General features: G+C 40.7%; 1 protein-coding gene across 5 annotated transcripts in view; it reads right to left on the bottom strand.

Annotated features, from left to right (window-relative positions):
- The window catches only part of DCLK2 (doublecortin like kinase 2), a 178,269-nt gene extending 168,183 nt beyond the window's left edge, over positions 1-10,086 (bottom strand). For 3 of the 5 annotated variants that reach the window (XR_003119558.1, XM_025386569.1, XM_025386573.1), the window contains exon 1: positions 8,795-10,086. Coding sequence is in view for 4 of the 5 variants with exons in the window: in XM_025386569.1 (XP_025242354.1) it covers positions 8,795-9,215 (421 nt within the window). In the remaining variant the exon portion in view is untranslated. The remainder of the gene's footprint in view (positions 1-8,794) is intronic. The other 2 variants (XM_025386572.1, XM_025386574.1) reach the window with 1 other exon arrangement.
- Positions 10,087-18,556: the final 8,470 nt, after the last annotated feature.

Raw genomic sequence — 18,556 nt, 5'->3', positions numbered from 1 at the left:
ATTAAAAAAAAAAAAAGAATTTAAAAAGAAAAAAGAAAAATCTGAAGGCTGCCATATATAAGCAGGATGAGACTGAAGTAGCTCTAGAAGTAGAGGAAGAAGTTACAAGGACACACATTAAGAAAAAAAAAAAAAAAAAAAGCTGAGGACCACCACCATTTGTCAAGCAGCCACTGCATGCCAGGACTCTGCTAAATGTTTAAATACATTGTAAAATTTAAGTAGAATGTTCCAGAAACTGGCTTTGATCACTAAATTAACGGGAGACAAATTCACACTGGGCTATTTCTCAAGTTCTCCCACACAGGCTTAATGAACAACAATATAACCAGTAATACGTTTCTAGAACCCCTTTTTTCTTGATTCTTCAGCAGACAAGGCAAAATACTATTAAGTAAAGAGACCAAGATGATGAGCAAGGGCATTAGGGGAGAGACTCTCAATGACTGCCTTTGAGAAATAACTGCATCTGTTGGGGCTCAGAAAACAATACTCCAACATGAAGGCCTCAGTAGCATCCTCAGAGGCAAACATTTTTCTCTGACCTTCTCCCGCCCTCCTGGCTGTTAGTACCATTCTCCTCCAAAGCTAGCCATGAAAACTAGAATCCCTCTTCTCCAAGGAAGGTCATAGAAACCTGAACCCCTTTCCCCCAAAACCAGTCACTAAAAATATTACTCTAATTTCTCCTTCACTTCGTATGTAAAAAATGGCTATAATTAAATGATTTGACCTACCTGGTCTGACTGTAGGTCACAAGACCCCCATTCCAGAGAGGGTCCTGCCCCACACCCAGAAGAAAGGAATGTTGTTCACAGAGGCCAAGAAGAATCTAGACAGACAGGCCTTGCTGGGTATCTCAATTCAGTCTATTAACATTAAACCATGCCCTTTTGTCCAATCATACTTCTACATGGCTGTCCATACTTTGTTGAACTTACGCATAAAAATGGACAACTTCCCCTGTACCTTTGGGTCTTAATTCTGAAGGCTCCTGTGTATACATGTGAAATAAATTTGCATCCCTTTTCTTCTATTAATCTATCTCATCTCAGTGATTTTCAGCAAACCTCCCTGGCCTCCACACATTGCTATTTCAAAAGTTAACAAGGTAATCTGAAGTTTTAAAAACATATAGTGAAGAAAGAGATCAATGAAAATATTTTAAAACATCTATTGTGAACATTTTGCACTTTGGTTGCAAGTGATTATAATTTAACAAACAAACAAAAGGTAACAGAGTAGGTCAAAATTGCAGGTTATTTTAGTTACTTAGTTTGAAATGTTAGTAAATGTTATAGTGTAATGAAAAGTACTTAGGGCGATCTCTCCAAACCAGTATTTTCCCATTCCTTCAGTATATAAGGAAAAGCTTCTGACAAATTACAATATAATGACTTCTCCTTTAGGCTGTTGAAAACACAGCAGATAGGACAAAAATATCCCAGGGATTAGGATCGAATTATAACATGCTTTAAGGAATAAAAGAGTATTCGTTTAAGCTCCTGACTTTATTTCTGACTCACAAAATTAAAAAATTAAGATTGTGTTAAAATTAAGTATGAAAAATTTGGCAGAAACAATTGCTTAAAATGAGAATGCTAAAGATGAACACAACTAAGCCTTAGTTATGGCAAGAACTCCCATAGACACTGAAAACATTAGGGGGCTTAGAATAATCCTGGAATTTAAACACATAACAAGAAATAAATATGTAAGAATCTGGTTGTGATCGCTGTCCAAAGAGAAAACTCAAGTCAGGCATCTCAGATACTAGTGAAATTGATAAATTCTTGGGACATAAATACACTGCATCATTTTTCTTGAAGAAAAATATATTAAAAATTGAAACACAAAGGGGCAAGGAATATTTACCTTTAACATGAACTTATGCTACCTCCATAAATCTGGCTAACTGTCTAACTGGCTATCTTAATAAAGATTTTTGCATCTATATCCACCTATATCCAACTATTAAAACATCTTACACAGGGCACAAAAATAAAATTAATTCAAAAAACATCACATTCCAGAAGCATTTCTTGCATGGGATAAAGGGATAAACAAGACAATTGTGGTCCCAACCCCTTTTGGGTTTGTAATTTTCCCTTTCATGAGGATAGTCCATGGAAAAGATCCTCCTGTATGTTACTGAGGTGTTTTAAGAACTCCATCTAAATCTGGGTAACTACATCTGATCAAGTACCCAGCCAACTTTCAGAGAGAGACATGGAGCCAGATAGAGCCAAGATCATTTCTCTTTCCAACCCCTAGAAGCATTTCCCAAGATCACTGAACTTTAGAGGCAAAAGAAGACTGTATTAGTCTGTTCAAGTTGCTATAACAAAATACAAAAAACAGAGTGACTTATGAACAGAAATAAATTTCTCACAGTTCTGGAGGTGAGGACATCAAAGATCAAGGTGCTGACAGATATGGTGTGTAGTGAGGGCTCCTGGTTCACTCATGGTGACTTCTCACTACATCCTCACATGGTAGAAGGGGCAAACAAGCTCTCTTGAGCCTCTCTAGGCACTAATCCAGCCTATGAAGTCTCTGCCTTTATGATTTATTCACCTCCTGCTATGGGTTGAACATATCTCCCAAGCTTCATGTGTTGGAAATTGCCATTGTAACAATATTAACAAGTGAGGCCTGAAGAGGTGATTAGACCATGAGGGTACCACCCTCATGAATGGATTAAGGCTGTTATTGTGGGAATGGGTTAGTTATAAAAGGAGGGAATTCAACCCCATTTCCTCTCTCTCTATCCTACCTTTGCTTTCACCTTCCAACTTTCCACCATGGGATGACCCTCAACAGATGCCAGGGCCGTGCCTTGGACTTTCTAGCTTCTAGAACTAGAAAATAAATTTATTTTCTTTATAACTTACCTAGTCTGTGGTATTCTGTTATAGCAACAGAAAATGAACCAAGACACCTCCCAAAGTCCCCACCAACATAATGGACTCCACTTCCTCTCAGGTGGTAGAAAGCAGTAGTTAAGAATACAGAAGTTCAGAAGCAAGGCAGAAAGTGCTCAAGTGCCAGCTCTACCTCTTACATTGGTACAATCCAGCCATTTCTTTACACTCTCTGAGCCTCAGCTTCCCCATCTGTAAAATGGGGACAACAATGCAGCCATATTTCAGAGGGTATTACAAGGGTTAAATGAAACATGTAAAGTACCTCACACAATGACTGCTCATAAAACATCTAGTAAATAGTAGCAATGCAGAGAAAAAAGCACCTCTAATCCTTAGGTAATGGTTTACTTTACAAGTAAAAGACATAAAAACACAGATGCAGTTGTAGCATGGGCAGGTAGAGATACAGAAAAAAGACCTAGCCAGGTGGTACACACCCCGCAGCAACTCCTCTCGGCCTCACACGCAATGAAGAAAGCAGTTAGATGATCACTGCCCAACAGAATCTAGTTTCCTTTATTTCATATCACAGGACCATTAAATATCCTTTTCATAGTTTAAAAACTCATGAGACATTAATCTTGTCTCATAACTTCCAGAGTATCACCGTGTCATACTCTAATCTCATAAATGCTCTCCCACATGTCCCCTTTCCTTCCCCAACCTTTTAGGATTCATTTATTCTTTAAGTGAAAATGTTCCTCTTACCTCTGGAAAGAGCTTCTTATGCAGCTATATTATAGCACATCTTATTTTCCTTGTTTTTAAGGAAATGAGATGGGACAATCAGATTCATAGAAGAGGATGTTATGGAAGACTCATTCCCTCCAAAATGGTTAGCACAGAATTTCCCCCCAAATTATACATTTATCTAAAACGTAATCCAATTTTCCAAAAAAAATATTTTAACAAGTATCTAGGAATCTCATTAAAGCTTAATTCATACAAAACTTCCCTTGACAACTAAGGGACTTAGAGGTAAAATCATTGTCTGGGTTATTTAATCAATGAATTGACTGTATTTAAGATCCCTGACCACAGGCTTCTCTCAGCTGAGTGCAAAAACAGATCCAATAGATCATGAGACTCAAAGCTAAGGGTTATAATAGAAGTAAAGAAAAATGCCGTAAGCAGAGGAAAGAGTTATAAACTTGACCTCAGGCCTTGGCTCCAATGTCTGTTCCTCTAGGAAGCCTTCCCCATCACCCCGGCCAATATGGCCATCCTGCCCCATGTCATCACTTCATTTACAGCACTTTAGCTGACGCCATTCCCTGTGTGTGTATGTTCACTATCTCTCTCCTAGGAGAACATGCATTTTTTGAAGGAAGAGACCGTAAGCTTGTGACCATGTCTAGGATATAGTATGCCCTCAACTAACCACTTGAGACCAGCTGCACAGAGAAGTGGAAAGAGACTTCACAGGTGCTATCTGAAGTGGGCCTTTAGGAATCCAAGGGTTTCGCAGGTAAAGAAAGTTTTGCAGACCTAAGATTCAATACTAACTTTCCAAGTCCAATCACCACGTATGACTTTCGTGTGCACCATTTTTGACTCCTATGTGCAAATACCTGATAACTCACGAGTTTATTTCCTTCTTACTGTAATAAGTTCCACAGTTTCTATTATTATAAAGTTTGTTTTTCAGGAAAAAACAACTAAGTATAATCTAGGTTCTTATGGAAATTCATTTTTACTTAAAAACTCACAGAAACATACTTTGGTTTATTTAACACTTTCAAAGACCTGACCTAACAAAACAAATGCAGTAGATAGGTTTGGTAGGAGGACCTCAAACTTCATGTGTGTGATTTCTTTAGAATCTTATTTTTCTTAAATGTTCAAGTTAACTTCATGAAGGAATGAAAGTATCATTATCGAAATAACCAAAATTCTCTCATATGCCAAAAAACAATCAGTTTATTGTTTACAAAGGGATAAAAGGTAGAAATAACAAAATGACATTTTACTTTGGAATGAGAGAGGCAGACATAGGTAGCTCTTAATACCTTCGACTCTTGGCAAGCACTTCATCAGAGCTATACACCCCATTCTGTGATTGGTATCTGGACATGTAAAGCCTCATCAATTTTCCGGAAGATGGGTTCTGGCTAGGGAAAGGCAGCCCAGGCCATCATATGCTCCACCAATAACCCCTCAGATAATGAAGGGTACATACACATTTTTAAACCAGAAGAGACCTAACTTAGAGAGGTGGTCTGCCAACTTCTCATTCCAGAGAAAAGGACACCAAGGCCAGGGAAGTGAGGTGAAATTTTTCTCAAATCTAGTCAGAACTCAGGAATCCTGACTTGGTCAGGCATTTTTTTTCTACTGTCCTTGGTTATATCTCTTCATCAAAACTTTACAAATATTTCAAAACTTTACAAATATTTCATCAAAACTTTACATCAAAACTTTACAAATATTTCAAAATGCTCAGAAGGAGAGAAGACAAACGCTCAGAAGGAGAGAAGACACATGGAATGGAACTAAGACTAGAAATTCTGAATCAGCCACTAACAAGAAAGCCGAAGAACAAGTCATCTGGACATCCTCTGCTGGGTATTACAGATACTGAGCTCAGCAGGCTCACAGCTTAAGACAGTTCAACTAATTTTCCCAATATTGATTAAGAGCCACAGTCCTGCAGGAAGAGGTCCCCCATTTAGTTTTAAATAATAAACAGGATTACAGGACTGCACAGCATCAACTCTAACTTAATCCAGCAAGGGTGGATAAATCAATAAATCGAAGATGCTTGTTGGTTTAGGGTAGTGTTGGAGGAGTGCCAGCTCACACTAGAACAGCTTTTAGTCTCCAGAGACTCTCAAGGTCAAGGGCAGAAGAAAAAATAATTTGGGCCATGCAAATATCTTTTGTCATCTGAGTTCAATGAGATTGGAGCTCTGAATGAATGCTCATGTCCTAGTGTTTTGAGTCATCACTCTCTATTCTTCACTCAAGACATTTCAGAAAAAGCATACCTTCTAAACTACAAGTTTCATGGGATCGAAGAAGCAGAGCCTAGTTGAACATAATGCTGTAAAATACTGCCTGAGAGAGCTTTATTAAAAATAATCAACCCAAATGAAATAAAGCAGTCAATTTTGACAATGTGGTGAATATATCACAGACCTATTTTTTACTAATACAAATAACTTCACGGATAGCTGCTTAGTTCTCCTACATGAAAAATCTGAGCACACAATTTTAAATAAAAGTTGAAACTATTTACATTCTGGAATGATTGACAGTAAGCATTAGTGACTATTTTTCTTTTTTTCTTTTTTTTTTCTCTTTTATTGAGACAGAGTATTGCTCCATCGCCCAGACTGGAGTGCAGTGGCGTGATCTCGACTCACTGCAATCTCTGCCTCCTGGGTTCAAGCAATTCTCCCATCTCAGCCTCCTGAGTAGCTGGGACTACAGGCACATGCCACCACACCCGGCTAATTTTTGTATTTTTTTGTTTTTTAAGTAGAGATGGGGTTTCACTTTGTTTATCAGGCTGGTCTCAAACTCCTGATTTCAGGTGATCCACCCGCCTCAGTCTCCCAAAGGGCTGGGATTACAATGAGCTACTGCACCTATATTTTTCTTAAAAAAAATAAAATGCATTTCTATAGCGTATTCTACTAATTTGGGGAGAAATTCAAGAATTAAAGACCCATTGTCAGAGAGAATTCCATATGACAAAAAAGTGCCCAAGTTTTCTTCTTTTGCAGTAATATTATATTAAAAACTTCTTCAAACAAGTGGGAAAAGCCATAAAAAAATTTTGGCTGTGCAAATATTTGTTATATTATTTATCATATTTTGGTATGATTTGGACTCCATAGATAATATTTTTTCCAAATTCTCACCCACTAAAAATCAGTGAATGATTCGAAGGAAAACTGTTAACAGTCAATTTGTAGTTGAAACTACAGTTGCAGAATTAGACCCAGTGGCCATGCACGCTGTGGGCGGTAAAAGACGCAATCTATACTATGTACTCCTATTAATGGACATGCATAATGTCCATCTAATCATCTCTCCTATAATGAGATTCATCTTTACATTATGTCAATTTTACGTAGTAAATCCATTGTTAAAATTTCTTTAGAGAAGGATATTAACATTGTTGACCCTTAAGAAACCATACCAGGAACAGTATCCCAAGGGCATGTTGAGTAACAAGTGCTTAAGCAAACAGGCACTGCCTTGATCCTGCAAATCTGATCTTGGGTCAGTCAAAAAATTGGCGACTCGGTTTTAATACAGCTAGGCAAATATTGCTTGTAAGTGTTTAACATGATTAAGAAAAGCAAACAAGGCCCTTTGAACATTGTATCTTCCTTTTTTATACTTCTCCAGCTATCCCCTTACCTCAAGAAGCCCTTAAAACCAAAACACACAACTGACTGACAGAATGGGTGAAGTCACAAGCACACACGTAGACTGAAGAGTCAATTTAATTTTGGCTGGGTTGCCATCTAGGCAAGGCAGCAAAAACTTCTGATGGCAGTGACTAAATAGATAAACTCAACCACCTTTAGTTTTCCTCGATGTGGCTACATTAGCTCAGGAGAGGTGAACTGTAGATGAGAAAGTAGATGCTGCAGGCACTGTGAGGCCAAGCACGCTCCCTAAGTTTCCTCATCTATAAAATGGGGATAATGTCTTCAGGACAGAAAAGCATGCTGAGATAATATAAGAAAAACCTTTGGCTTGATGTTCAGCTTCCTCTCCCTGCCAAGCTATTGCTGTGACTACATGGAATGTGCCATTTGCATTAAGAAAGATGCACAAGAGCGGACCGTATGTAAGCACGTAGTCAGCACATACTTGGGTTCTGCCTGGTCTTTCTGGGTGTTATTTAGAACTGGAAACAGGTTCTAGACTACTGATAATGACTTTTCCACCTGAAAAGGATGAGACCTAAGTATTGCAGGAATTCAAGGATGACCCAACATACAGTCAAGCAGTCTCTCTGACCGAGGCACGGTTGACACAGCAGAATTACTAATTTATGATGAGGCCCCACTGCTGAATCCAATAGCCTCTATCATTCTAATTAGCTACTCTTACTAGAGGATAAGGCAGGAGAGATTGACCTTGATTTACCTTTTTTCCAACCTCACGTGGAAAACCCTTTAGCACAGTGATTGTTAACCATGGTTCCACATGAGAATCACCTGGGTGGTGGGGGCTTTGGAGACTCCAGACGCCGAACCCACACCCCAAACCCAACCAATTTAATCAGGATATCTGGAGGTTGGGGGATCAGGGTCCCATATTTTTTGAAGTCCCCAGTCCCCTTGGAAGATGAAGCCAAGGTTGAGACCCGCTGACTAGGATCATCCCTCTTCACCTCAAGTAACTTCTGCTGCAAAGCAAACTAGGAAAGCCAACCTAGAGCATTTCACAACCACAGCTTCTGACAGCAGTCACGACAGGACCCCGAAAACTGGAACATGACAGGTGCCTGCACCAGGGTCCACACCGAGGGTCCAACAGAGCTTATCAGTAGGGGATTACCCAGCTCCCCATGGGAGAACCATTTTCTCAAACATTCTGCACTTCAACACAAGTAAATTCAACAATCTTAGCACATGCCACCAGTGCCTCAATTGGCCTCTGACCACTAGGAAATTTTTCCCTTCTTTAAGAGACAAATCTCTTGGGAAGGAAAGTCAGCGTGTATGTGGGCACCCCACCGCCCCCCACCCGCCACCTCCAGCCAATCTCTAGAGAAGCAGACAGAAGCATCAATTCTCGTGCCGCTTGGAAAGCACTCCGCAGGCTCCCCGCTGCGCGGGCCCGGGCCCACTGCACCTGCCGGCGCTCCGCCGCACCTGCCGTGCGACGCCCTCCCCTCCTACCTTCCAGCAGCTCGTCCAGGCTGGTGACCTTCCGGCTGCCGTCGATGGTGTAGATAGTGCGGACACCCTGGGGCAGGTTCACGTTGTCCGACAGGGAGCGGGTGAGCTCGATGAGGAGCGCATCGAAGGACCGGAAGCGGTCACTGGAGATGGCAAACACCAGCCCCTTGAAGTAGCGGTCCCCGTTCCGGTAGAAGCGTGCCTTCTTGGCCTTCTTCTCCGAGCTGAGGGCCTGCAGGGTCCGCGTGCGGTAGAAGCTGCAGTGGGCACTGTGCGCCGGGCTGGGGATGAGCCCGTTCCCCTTGGGGCCAGAGCTGCTGCTGCCCCCGGAGGAGCTGGGGGCCCCTCTCCGCGACCCCGGTCGCGGCCTTTTGTCCCGTTCCTCAAAGTGCTCCAGCTCGATACTCCTGGTGCTGGCCATCGCGGCTGCTCCTAGGGCTCCCCGCAAAAAGACGTTCCGGGCTGACTAAGGGTGTGAGCGCCCGTGCAGGGACGTCTGATCGCGAGGGTCCTTAACGCGCCGGGACACCTGGCTCTGGCATCCCGCCCTCTCCGCGCAGGTGGGGCCGAGGAGCCGCGGAGGTGCTGACCCGCCCGCGCCCTCAGCTAAAAGTGGCCGCAGCGCCGAGCTGCCCAGCTCATTGTCCAGCGCGGCTCGCTCCGTGCCTCCCGCCCGCCGGGGAGCCCCACGCCCCCGCAAGCGCCTCCTCCACCCGGCCACGCCTCACGAGTCCCGCTCGGGAGCCGGCGGGGAGAGGCAAAGTTGGGCCGCCCGAGGCGCGCGCCGGGCCCGCGGGCGCACACAAAGCTCGGGCGTCCGCGGCGCGGAGCGCTCCTAGGAGCGCAGAAGCGAGGGAGGGAAGAAGGAAGGAAGGGTGGGGCGGGGCGCGGAGCGTGGGAGAGGCCCCCGGGGAGGTCGCGCGGGCCCCGGCCCGGGGTGCAGCCCCGCCGCCTCGGCCGAGCCCGGATCCCGCCCGTTCGGGGCTGAGAGGGCCGAGCCTGGCCCCTTCCTTCCCCAGAGCGCGGCCCTAGCGGGAAATAATGCAGCCCGCCTCCCACGCAGCCGTCAGGCCCGGCCCACCAGCAAGCATCCGCGCTCTGGCCTCCCTCCGCCGCCCGCCGGCTGTCAGCGCTGGAGGAGGCTTCCCGGCCCGGGGGATGCCAAACCGCGGAGAGACGGAGGAGGGGGCGGAGGAGGGGGCCGAGCGCCGGCGCGGGAGGAGCGGCTCCTGCGGGTCCCGGGCAGCCCCGCCCGCCTGACGGCTCCTGCACGGCGCCGCGCGCTAATGGGCGCAGCCGCGGCGCGCGCTCCTCCGCCTGGGAAACGTAACCGCGCAGGCCAAAAACTACAAAGGAAGGAGATTCAAGGGCAAGGAGCACATCCCCAGCCAGCCTCCTGGTGAGGACCCCAGGCCAAACTACCGCAGAAAACCCAAGCCTAGCATTGGCTTGGGGCACACTATTTATTTTTTTTTTTAAAGTAGATATGTTGCTGTATTAGAAAATCCTTTGAGAAAACAGCCTCCACTGTTCCCATTGCAGATTCGCTAATATGGTACGTTCAGTAACTTTGAATGAATGATGAGAAGTTATTGGGTGGTAGGGGGGTTATGTAATCAACGAATATTTATCGAGAGCGTACCATGTGTCAGGCATTGTTTCTGTCACTGGGATGCACTAACAAAGGAAAAAGACATTCTGCACCCACTCCCCCACCCGCATATTTAATGTTGTCAATTAAAGCTTCTTAAGAGGCCTGTCATTTGTGAGCACCCATGATAGTGGAAATCTTAGTGCAGTAGTGTCTATTCAACAATAAAAACATCTTTTCCAAGGACTTAAGAGAAATACTAGTTCTTTGCAGTTTGTTATTAGGAAAGATAAAGCTCAAAAATGTTTGGTCCCCATTTGGCACGTGAAACCTTAGAACATTCAACACCTGGTTTTCTGAGCAGCCTAGACAGCAATCCAAACTGACCTTTCAGGAAGAAAGGCATAGTTGCTTTTTCTTGGGTTGAACTGAGTCCTGGAAGAGCATGAATAAAGGAAGGTAGAAGCACATGCAACGGTCGTTAGCATCTGTGAAGTTGGTGCGCCCCACCAAACGCATACACACACACTCCCTGCATGGCAGCTCCAGAGAGGACTCCTGCTCTGTGCACAATACTCCTCCCAAGGCAGTTCTGGGCGTACACCTGGACATATCTAACTTCTTGCGGGGTTGGGGCATGCTAGGAAGTCAGAGCTGATCTGAGGCTTCAATGTAGTTTTTCTAGAGGAAAATCCTGCAGCATCATTAGGGCCACCACCTTAAAAGGCCTCAACCTAGGTCAGTTAAATCAGAATTTCTGCAGATGGGCTTCTCCAACGTATTTTTTAAAAAGTACCCCTAAGGTATATCCAGAGTTTCCAACCACAGGCTGTAACACCAGGAATCAAATAAATCAGTGCTTCTTCTCAAACTTTAATATATTTACATGTCATAGGGGAATCTCATTAAAATGCAGATTCCTATTCTGGAGCTCTGGGGTGGAGTTTGAGATTCTGCATTTCCAGTGAGCCCCCAGGTAATGCCAATGCTGCTGGTCTTGGTACGAGACTTTGAGAAACAAGAAACTGATTGCAAATTTATTGAGATAAGGTTCCATCTAATTACTAGTAACTCCACAGAGCCCATCAACTTGCCTTAAGATGGCCATGTTCATTTGAATCACTGTTTATTTCTTAGGGGGAAAAAAGACTGTCAACTATTGCTGTAGAAACAAATTATCCTAAACTTAATGATTTACAAGAATAAACGTGCATAATCTCAGCATTTTTGGCAGATCAGAAATCTGGGAACAGTTTACCTCAAAGCCTCATGTGATTGCTGTCAAGATGTTGACGGGGTCACAGCCATCTAAAGGCTTGACTGGGGCAAGAAGATCCATTTCCAAGACAGCCCATTCACACATGAATGGTAAGGAGGCCTCAGTTCCTTGTCATGAGCACCTTTCCATAGAGTCGCTTTAGTGTCACCCTGACTTGTCAGTTGGCTTCCTCTAGAGCAGGGGTGTCCAATCTTTTGGCTTCCCTGGGCCACATTGGAAGAAGAATTGTCTTGGGCCACACATAAAATACACTGACATTAATGATAACTGATGAACTTAAAAAAATTCAAAAAATCTCATAATATTTTAAGAAAGTTTATGAATTTGCATTGGGCTGCATTCAAAACTGTCCTGGGCTGCGTGCTGTCCACAGGCCATGAGTTGGACAAGCTTGCTCTAGAGAAAGCATCCAAGAGAGCACAAGGTGGAAGCCACAATGTGTGTTATGATATAGCCTTGGAAGTCATACACTGTTATTCCCACAATATCCTGTAGGTTACACAAGTCAGCCCTGTTTGATGTGGGAGGAGACTACACTAGGGTGTGACTAGAAGTCAGCAATTATTGGGGTCATCTTGCAGACTGGTACCACGGGTTTCAGTCTTTCAGTCTTTAGAACACTAACACACACTTCCTCACTCAAAGATCCCTGATAAGAGATTTGTCCCTTCTTATATAGTGAATACAATTATACAATATGCCAGTGTTTTTAACTCAAGGTGGATTAAAGACTTAAATGTAAAACCCAAAACCATAAAAACCCTAGAAGAAAACCTAGGCAGTATCATTCAGGACATAGGCCTGGGTGAAGACTTCATGGTGAAAACACCAAAAGCAATTGAGACAAACGCCAAAATTGACAAATGGGATCTAATTAAACTAAAGAGCTTCTGCAGAGCAAAAGAAACTATCACCAGAGTAAACAGGCAACCTACAGAATGGGAGAAAATTTTTGCAGTCTACCCATCTGACAAAGGTCTAATATCCAGAATTTACAAGGAACTTAAATTTACAAGATAAAAACAACCCCATCAAAAAGTGGGGAAAAGATATAAGCAGACGCTTTTCGAAAGAAGACATTTACGTGGCCAACAGACACATGAAAAAAACGTCAACACACTGATCATTAGAGATATGCAAATAAAAACCACAATGAGATACCATTTCATGGCAGTCAGAATGGTGATTATTAAAAAGTCAAGAAACAGTAGATGCTGGCGAGGCTGTGGAGAAATAGGAACACTTCTACACTGTTGGTGGGAATGTAAATTAGTTCAGTCATTGTGGAAGACAATATGGCGATTCCTTAAGGATCTAGAACCAGAAATACTATTTGACCCAGAAATCCCATTACTGGGTATATACCCAAAAGAATATGAATCATTCTACTATAAAGACACATGCACATGTATGTTTACTGCAGCACTATTTACAATAGCAGTCATAGAACCAACCCAAATGCCCGTCAATGATAGACTGCATAAAGAAAATGTGGCACATACATATCATGGAATACTATGCTGCCATAAAAAAGAATGAGATCATGTCCTTTGCAGGGATGTGGATGAAGCTAGAAGCCATCATTCTTAGCAAACTAACACAGGGACAGAAAGCCAAACACCACATGTTCTCACCCATAAGCAGAAGTTGAACAATGAGAACACATGGACACAGGGAGGGGAACAACACACACCAGGGCCTATTGAAGTATGTGGTACAAGGGGAGGGAACTTAGAAGACAGGTCAGTAAGTGCAACAAACCACCTTGGCACACATATACACGTATACATTTGCACATTCTGCACATGTAACCTGGAACTTAAAGTAAAATTAAATAAAAATAAAAATAGGCCAGTATTTTAACATTATTCCCTAACATTATATCCTTAAGTTAAAGAAAGGTTACTACTTTTCAACAGGGGTAGGGGGTAAAAGAGAAAGCATTTCCAAAGGTGTTACTTAGTTAAAAAATGTTTTTGTGATCCTACTCTCCACATTTGTTTTCTTGAAGAATCTTATTTGTGATCCTCTTATAAGAATTGAGATGCAATCACTTTTCATAAGGTATTTATGAATGAATATGATATAAAGACCCAGTTGGTCAACATTTGAAGATTTGTTGAGGTAGGAAAAAATCAGTTTCAGTATTCAAATTCTAATGCAAACAAAATTTGGAGGTTCTAGGTAGACAACTAGTACTTAACTTGGCTTACTTCATGATTTTCAATTTATAGAACCAAAGCAGATTTTCTCCTTTCGTGCAGTTGCAGAATTTGCAGAGTAAGATATTTTAACTGGCATTTTCTTTGTTGAGATACTCATTTTTTTCTAATGAAGAAATGCCATCTGATTATTAATCATTGGTCCTTCCAGAGATGGTCTAATTCTCTTAGGTGGTGACAAGTTCCACCAACTCTGTCTGCCACACCCTGATTTAAGGAGCTTCTTTAGGAAGGGCTGGCCACAGATGCCTCTTCACTATCTGGAAGCCCACTTTAACCTTAGATGGCTCTTGGTTGTAAAAAGCGTTGTTAGAAAAACCTTCTTTTTAACTCCCCTTAACCTAACACTTACTTGAATAAAAACTTTTGTGCCAAGTATTTTTAAAATGGCTTCATTTTTCTGCTAAAGGCAATTCAAGAATTTCAGTCCAAAAACTCTTCTCCCCTTTTTGTGTGATTAGAAATGACCCCTTTTTGCTTTTTATTTATAATACTTATAAGTCTTGGAATATCTAGTGGATGTGAAAATTTTGTTGGCAGTATGCAAGAAGGGTCTTCTACAAACCATTTGGGGCAGAGAAACTCAGCTGGGTATAAAGGAAAATAAATTGTTCTCTTTGTTCTCTACACTTTTTTTTGTATCACACACCTGTAATACAATTTTAGAGCTGCTTTTAGTCAGGTAGTAATTCCGTCTCCGGCTTACTCCCTCAACCCCACTCTGCCTTGACTAAGAAATACAATGCAAATTTTTATCTAGCATAGTTTGTTTAAATGATACTTTATTAAATATTGCATTATGGGTCTTTACATAAGACACTTGCCTTGAACATTTCCTGTTTTTTGCCTCATGCTACTTCATTTCTCAAATGCTATGGCTAGTCTTCACTTTTGGCAAGAGACTTCTATTTTTAAAGGCAGTTTTCCAGTGACTCCATTACTTATTACATAAAGGACGCCTCTGAATCTTTCAGACTGCATTGTGCTGAGACATTTTGCTGTCTCATGTTTTCATTCCTGTTCACTATGTGCCAAGCATTTCTCCCAGAAGTAAAAAATGATGAAATAACTAAACTACTTTAAGTGAGAGCACCTGGTGACTATAGAGTTAAAATTTTGAAACTAAGCATGACTCTCATTTCATAATCTTATTAATTGTAAGTTCTAGTGCTTTCTGTTAAGCTTTAATGAGAAAGGGTATAAGGTAAGGCAGTTCAGAAAGAGACTCTCCATCTCTACCCCATAATCTGTACCTAGACTGGAAAAAAGGCTCAAACTGTTTTCCCAATAGTTGTTCTGCCTTTGGAGCTTGTCCTTTTCACCCCTGCTTTTTGTAGCACTTTACATAGATATTAATGGTTTCTTCACAAATAAGTGAGGGAATAATTGAAACTACCTTTTCAGCTTCAAAAAATTTAATGTACCTGTTTGCTTAATTCTTTCAGAAAATCTAAATTTTGGACGGTGGCTCATGCCTGTAGTCCCAACACTTTGGGAGGCAGAGGTGGGAGGATCACTTGGACCCAGGAGTTCAAGACCAGTCTGGGCAACATAGGAAGACTCCCATCTCTACAAAACATTAAAAAAAAAAAAATTAGCCCGGCGCAGTGGTGCATGCCTATAGTCCCAGCTACTGCAGAGGCTGAGCATAAGCTCAGGAGGTCAAGGCTACAGTGAGCTGTGATTGTGCAGCTGCACTCCAGCCTGGATGACAGAGTGATGAGACCCTGTTTTTGAAAAAAAGAAAAATCATAAGTTTAATTTTTAAATGAAAATATCAGAAGAATTGAAGAAAATAGTCAAATATGCATGCTTTAAATATATACGGCACACAACTACTGTTTTTTTCATGAGAAAATTCTGATTGTTTCTATGGTATATTTAACTTCCACAAAGTGTCTAGGACAAAAACTCCATACATCTAATGTGAATTTATATGTCAAGTACATTTTATGTATTCAAAATTCTATCTTTATTTTGTCATTTGCCAGTTCAGATGCAACCATTGCTGATGAAAAATAACAACTTTAAAATCATATAGCAACTTTATTCTTAGGAATTTGAATTTGTTCCTCTAAATCTTCCTAAGAAGAAAATCTGTGCAGCTAGTAAAATTCATACTTTCCAGATGAGGAAATCTAGGCATAAAAGTGAAAGATCATGAAAAGTACCAAGTACTCTCATTTTGTTTCTGTAGGATGGAATTTCCCAAACTCAATATAAAATTTAATCTTTAAATCTAGGCTTTTTGCTTCATTTAAAATTTAAAAAAATTATTTTTGTTAAAATTGATGATGATTTTAGTGGTTTGCTCCTCTTGGTAGTACCTTCAATGTCTATACAAATACTGAATGTGACAAACTATGTTCATGTCATTCTACATATCAGATTAGAGCAATGATGGTCAAGAGTACTTAAAGGATAATAAATATTTAATAATGATTAATAAGTAGTTATGACCTAGTTAAGGAAACAGATTATAGACAAGGAAATAAGAAAGATTAAGTAGCAGAGATAGAAATTGCCTCCAGGGTATGCTCACTCTAGAAAATGTCCACTTCAAGCTTTCAAAGTTCATTAATCACAAAAATATCCGTCTCTTCAGGAGTTATAGCTTAAAATTAATGATTTTTTAATTTACAGTAAGTTTATATTGCAAATTAGCTGGTTATTTTAGGACAAATGTTCTGTACACCCTACACATATTTGAAATATTCAAATGTTAAAATAATATATATATCTTATTAATGGGAATAAGGATCTACTCAGACTTTAGCCAACACTCCTTAGCAAATCTGTACTCATTTGGCTAAGTAGTTTTTTTTTTGTTTTTTAGTTTTTCATTGGTACTTCCCAGAGTCCTGTCCCCCTATCTGAAATAACTAATTGATCATGATTTACCGTTTGTATGAAAGATACAGCACAAACACTGTGTGTGTGAATATATATATATATGTATCTGATATTAAACACGTAAGGCAAAGAGATATATGCGTGTGATTACCTGATTGTTTTCATCTTAATGTAGCTGATATGTTCATCTTTAATAACTTGGTCATGATATAAAGCTACATTTCATTTTAGTATTAAAATTAATTATAATTATTATTTATTATTATTACTATAATAATAATATTTTTCTCCTTGGGCTTTCTCCCTTTAGTGATAAGCTCATGAACCCCTAGAATCTTAGTTAGTTCAAAATCTTAGCCAATATCCTCATGAAGAAAAATCTCTAAAAAGAGTTAGTCCTCCAGGGACCTCTGTTTCAGCTCTTCTGACCAATGCAAGCGCTGGAACTGTAGGCCCAAAAACAGTTTCAGAAGGTATAGAGAAGGAAGGGTTTTCCCCAACCCCCACCAAAACAAATAAATAAAGTCATCGTGCCAGCTTACTATACATCTGCTAACTGGGAAGAAAAATCTGTTCCAAGGTGTTTATCTTCTTTACCACTTAGATATGGAATGATTGGTTTTGGCCTTTAGGTTATAGAATTACAAATACATAGAAAATAGGGAATGTTGAAGTAATTACAAGTAATTCTCCTTTAAATTCTTACTTGTTTAAAAAGACTATCTTAATGTCTTCAGCGTTCTCAGATTTCTTTAATAGACCTGGCACAGCCAGAATATGTAAACAATAAGTCCCATAACAGTATGGAAATACCACAGACCACTATTAATAGCCTAGTTGTTTTTCTTGGAGTTGTTCTGAAACTACCTACTTCATTTCATGTAGTTTAGCAGCTTGGTCACACAATTCAGTGGGAAATTCTGAAAGTAACTTGGATTGGTACGTGAGGGAAGGCCAGCAGAGAAATGCAATATGGCAGCCCTGATCTGTCTCTACACACAAGTGCTTTATATTTTAATTAATCTTAATTCAAACAGTGTCTAAACTTTTGCTGTTAGACCTGTTGTTTGAATGGATGATAAAATTAGTCACCTTTTCTTTATTGCTGGTATGGTCAAAGACTTTCCCTAGAGCAAAAGTTTTACCCTAACGTGGGTTTTGTTAGGGGTGATAAAAAGTTTTTGCTAAAGTTAATTTAAATTCCTCTAAGAAGAAACCGTGGTCAATCCCCAGATCTCTTTCAGTGTGTGATCCAATGCAAGATTTTCCAAGATGATGTATAATGAAATGCATCTCCATTCAATAACAGCAAAATTTAGTGTAATAGAATTACTAGTAAGGTTGCTGTTGCTTTTTTTAAAACAATCTCACATTGACAAGAAAAGATGCAAGTTCAGTACAAAGAATTTTTTTGATGAATCATTTGAGAATAAATTCCCAACAACATAATGTCTTACCAACCCTAAATAATTTATTGTATTTTTTTAAATAAATAAGAACATTCTTCTACACAACATGATATAACTGTCAAAGTTAGGAAATTAACATCCATAAACCACCACCAGCTAATCTTGAGAACCCATTCAAATGTTGCCATGTCTCAACAACATGCTTTTCAGCAAAAGAATCCAGTCCACAATCACGGTTTGTGCTTGTCATGTCTCTTTAGTCTCCTTTAGCCTAGAACATTTCCTTAGTCTTTCCTAGGCTCTCATGACCTTGACACATTTGAGGGCTACAGGCCAGTTATTTTGTAGAATTTTTCAGTTTTAGGTTTGTCTGATTTTCCCTCAAAATTAGATTTAAGTTATGCATTT

This window comes from Theropithecus gelada, chromosome 5, assembly GCF_003255815.1.
Source record: "Theropithecus gelada isolate Dixy chromosome 5, Tgel_1.0, whole genome shotgun sequence".
Lineage (NCBI taxonomy): Eukaryota > Metazoa > Chordata > Mammalia > Primates > Cercopithecidae > Theropithecus > Theropithecus gelada.
Note: the sequence above shows the minus strand (reverse complement) of the source record. Positions and strands in the feature narration are given on the sequence as shown.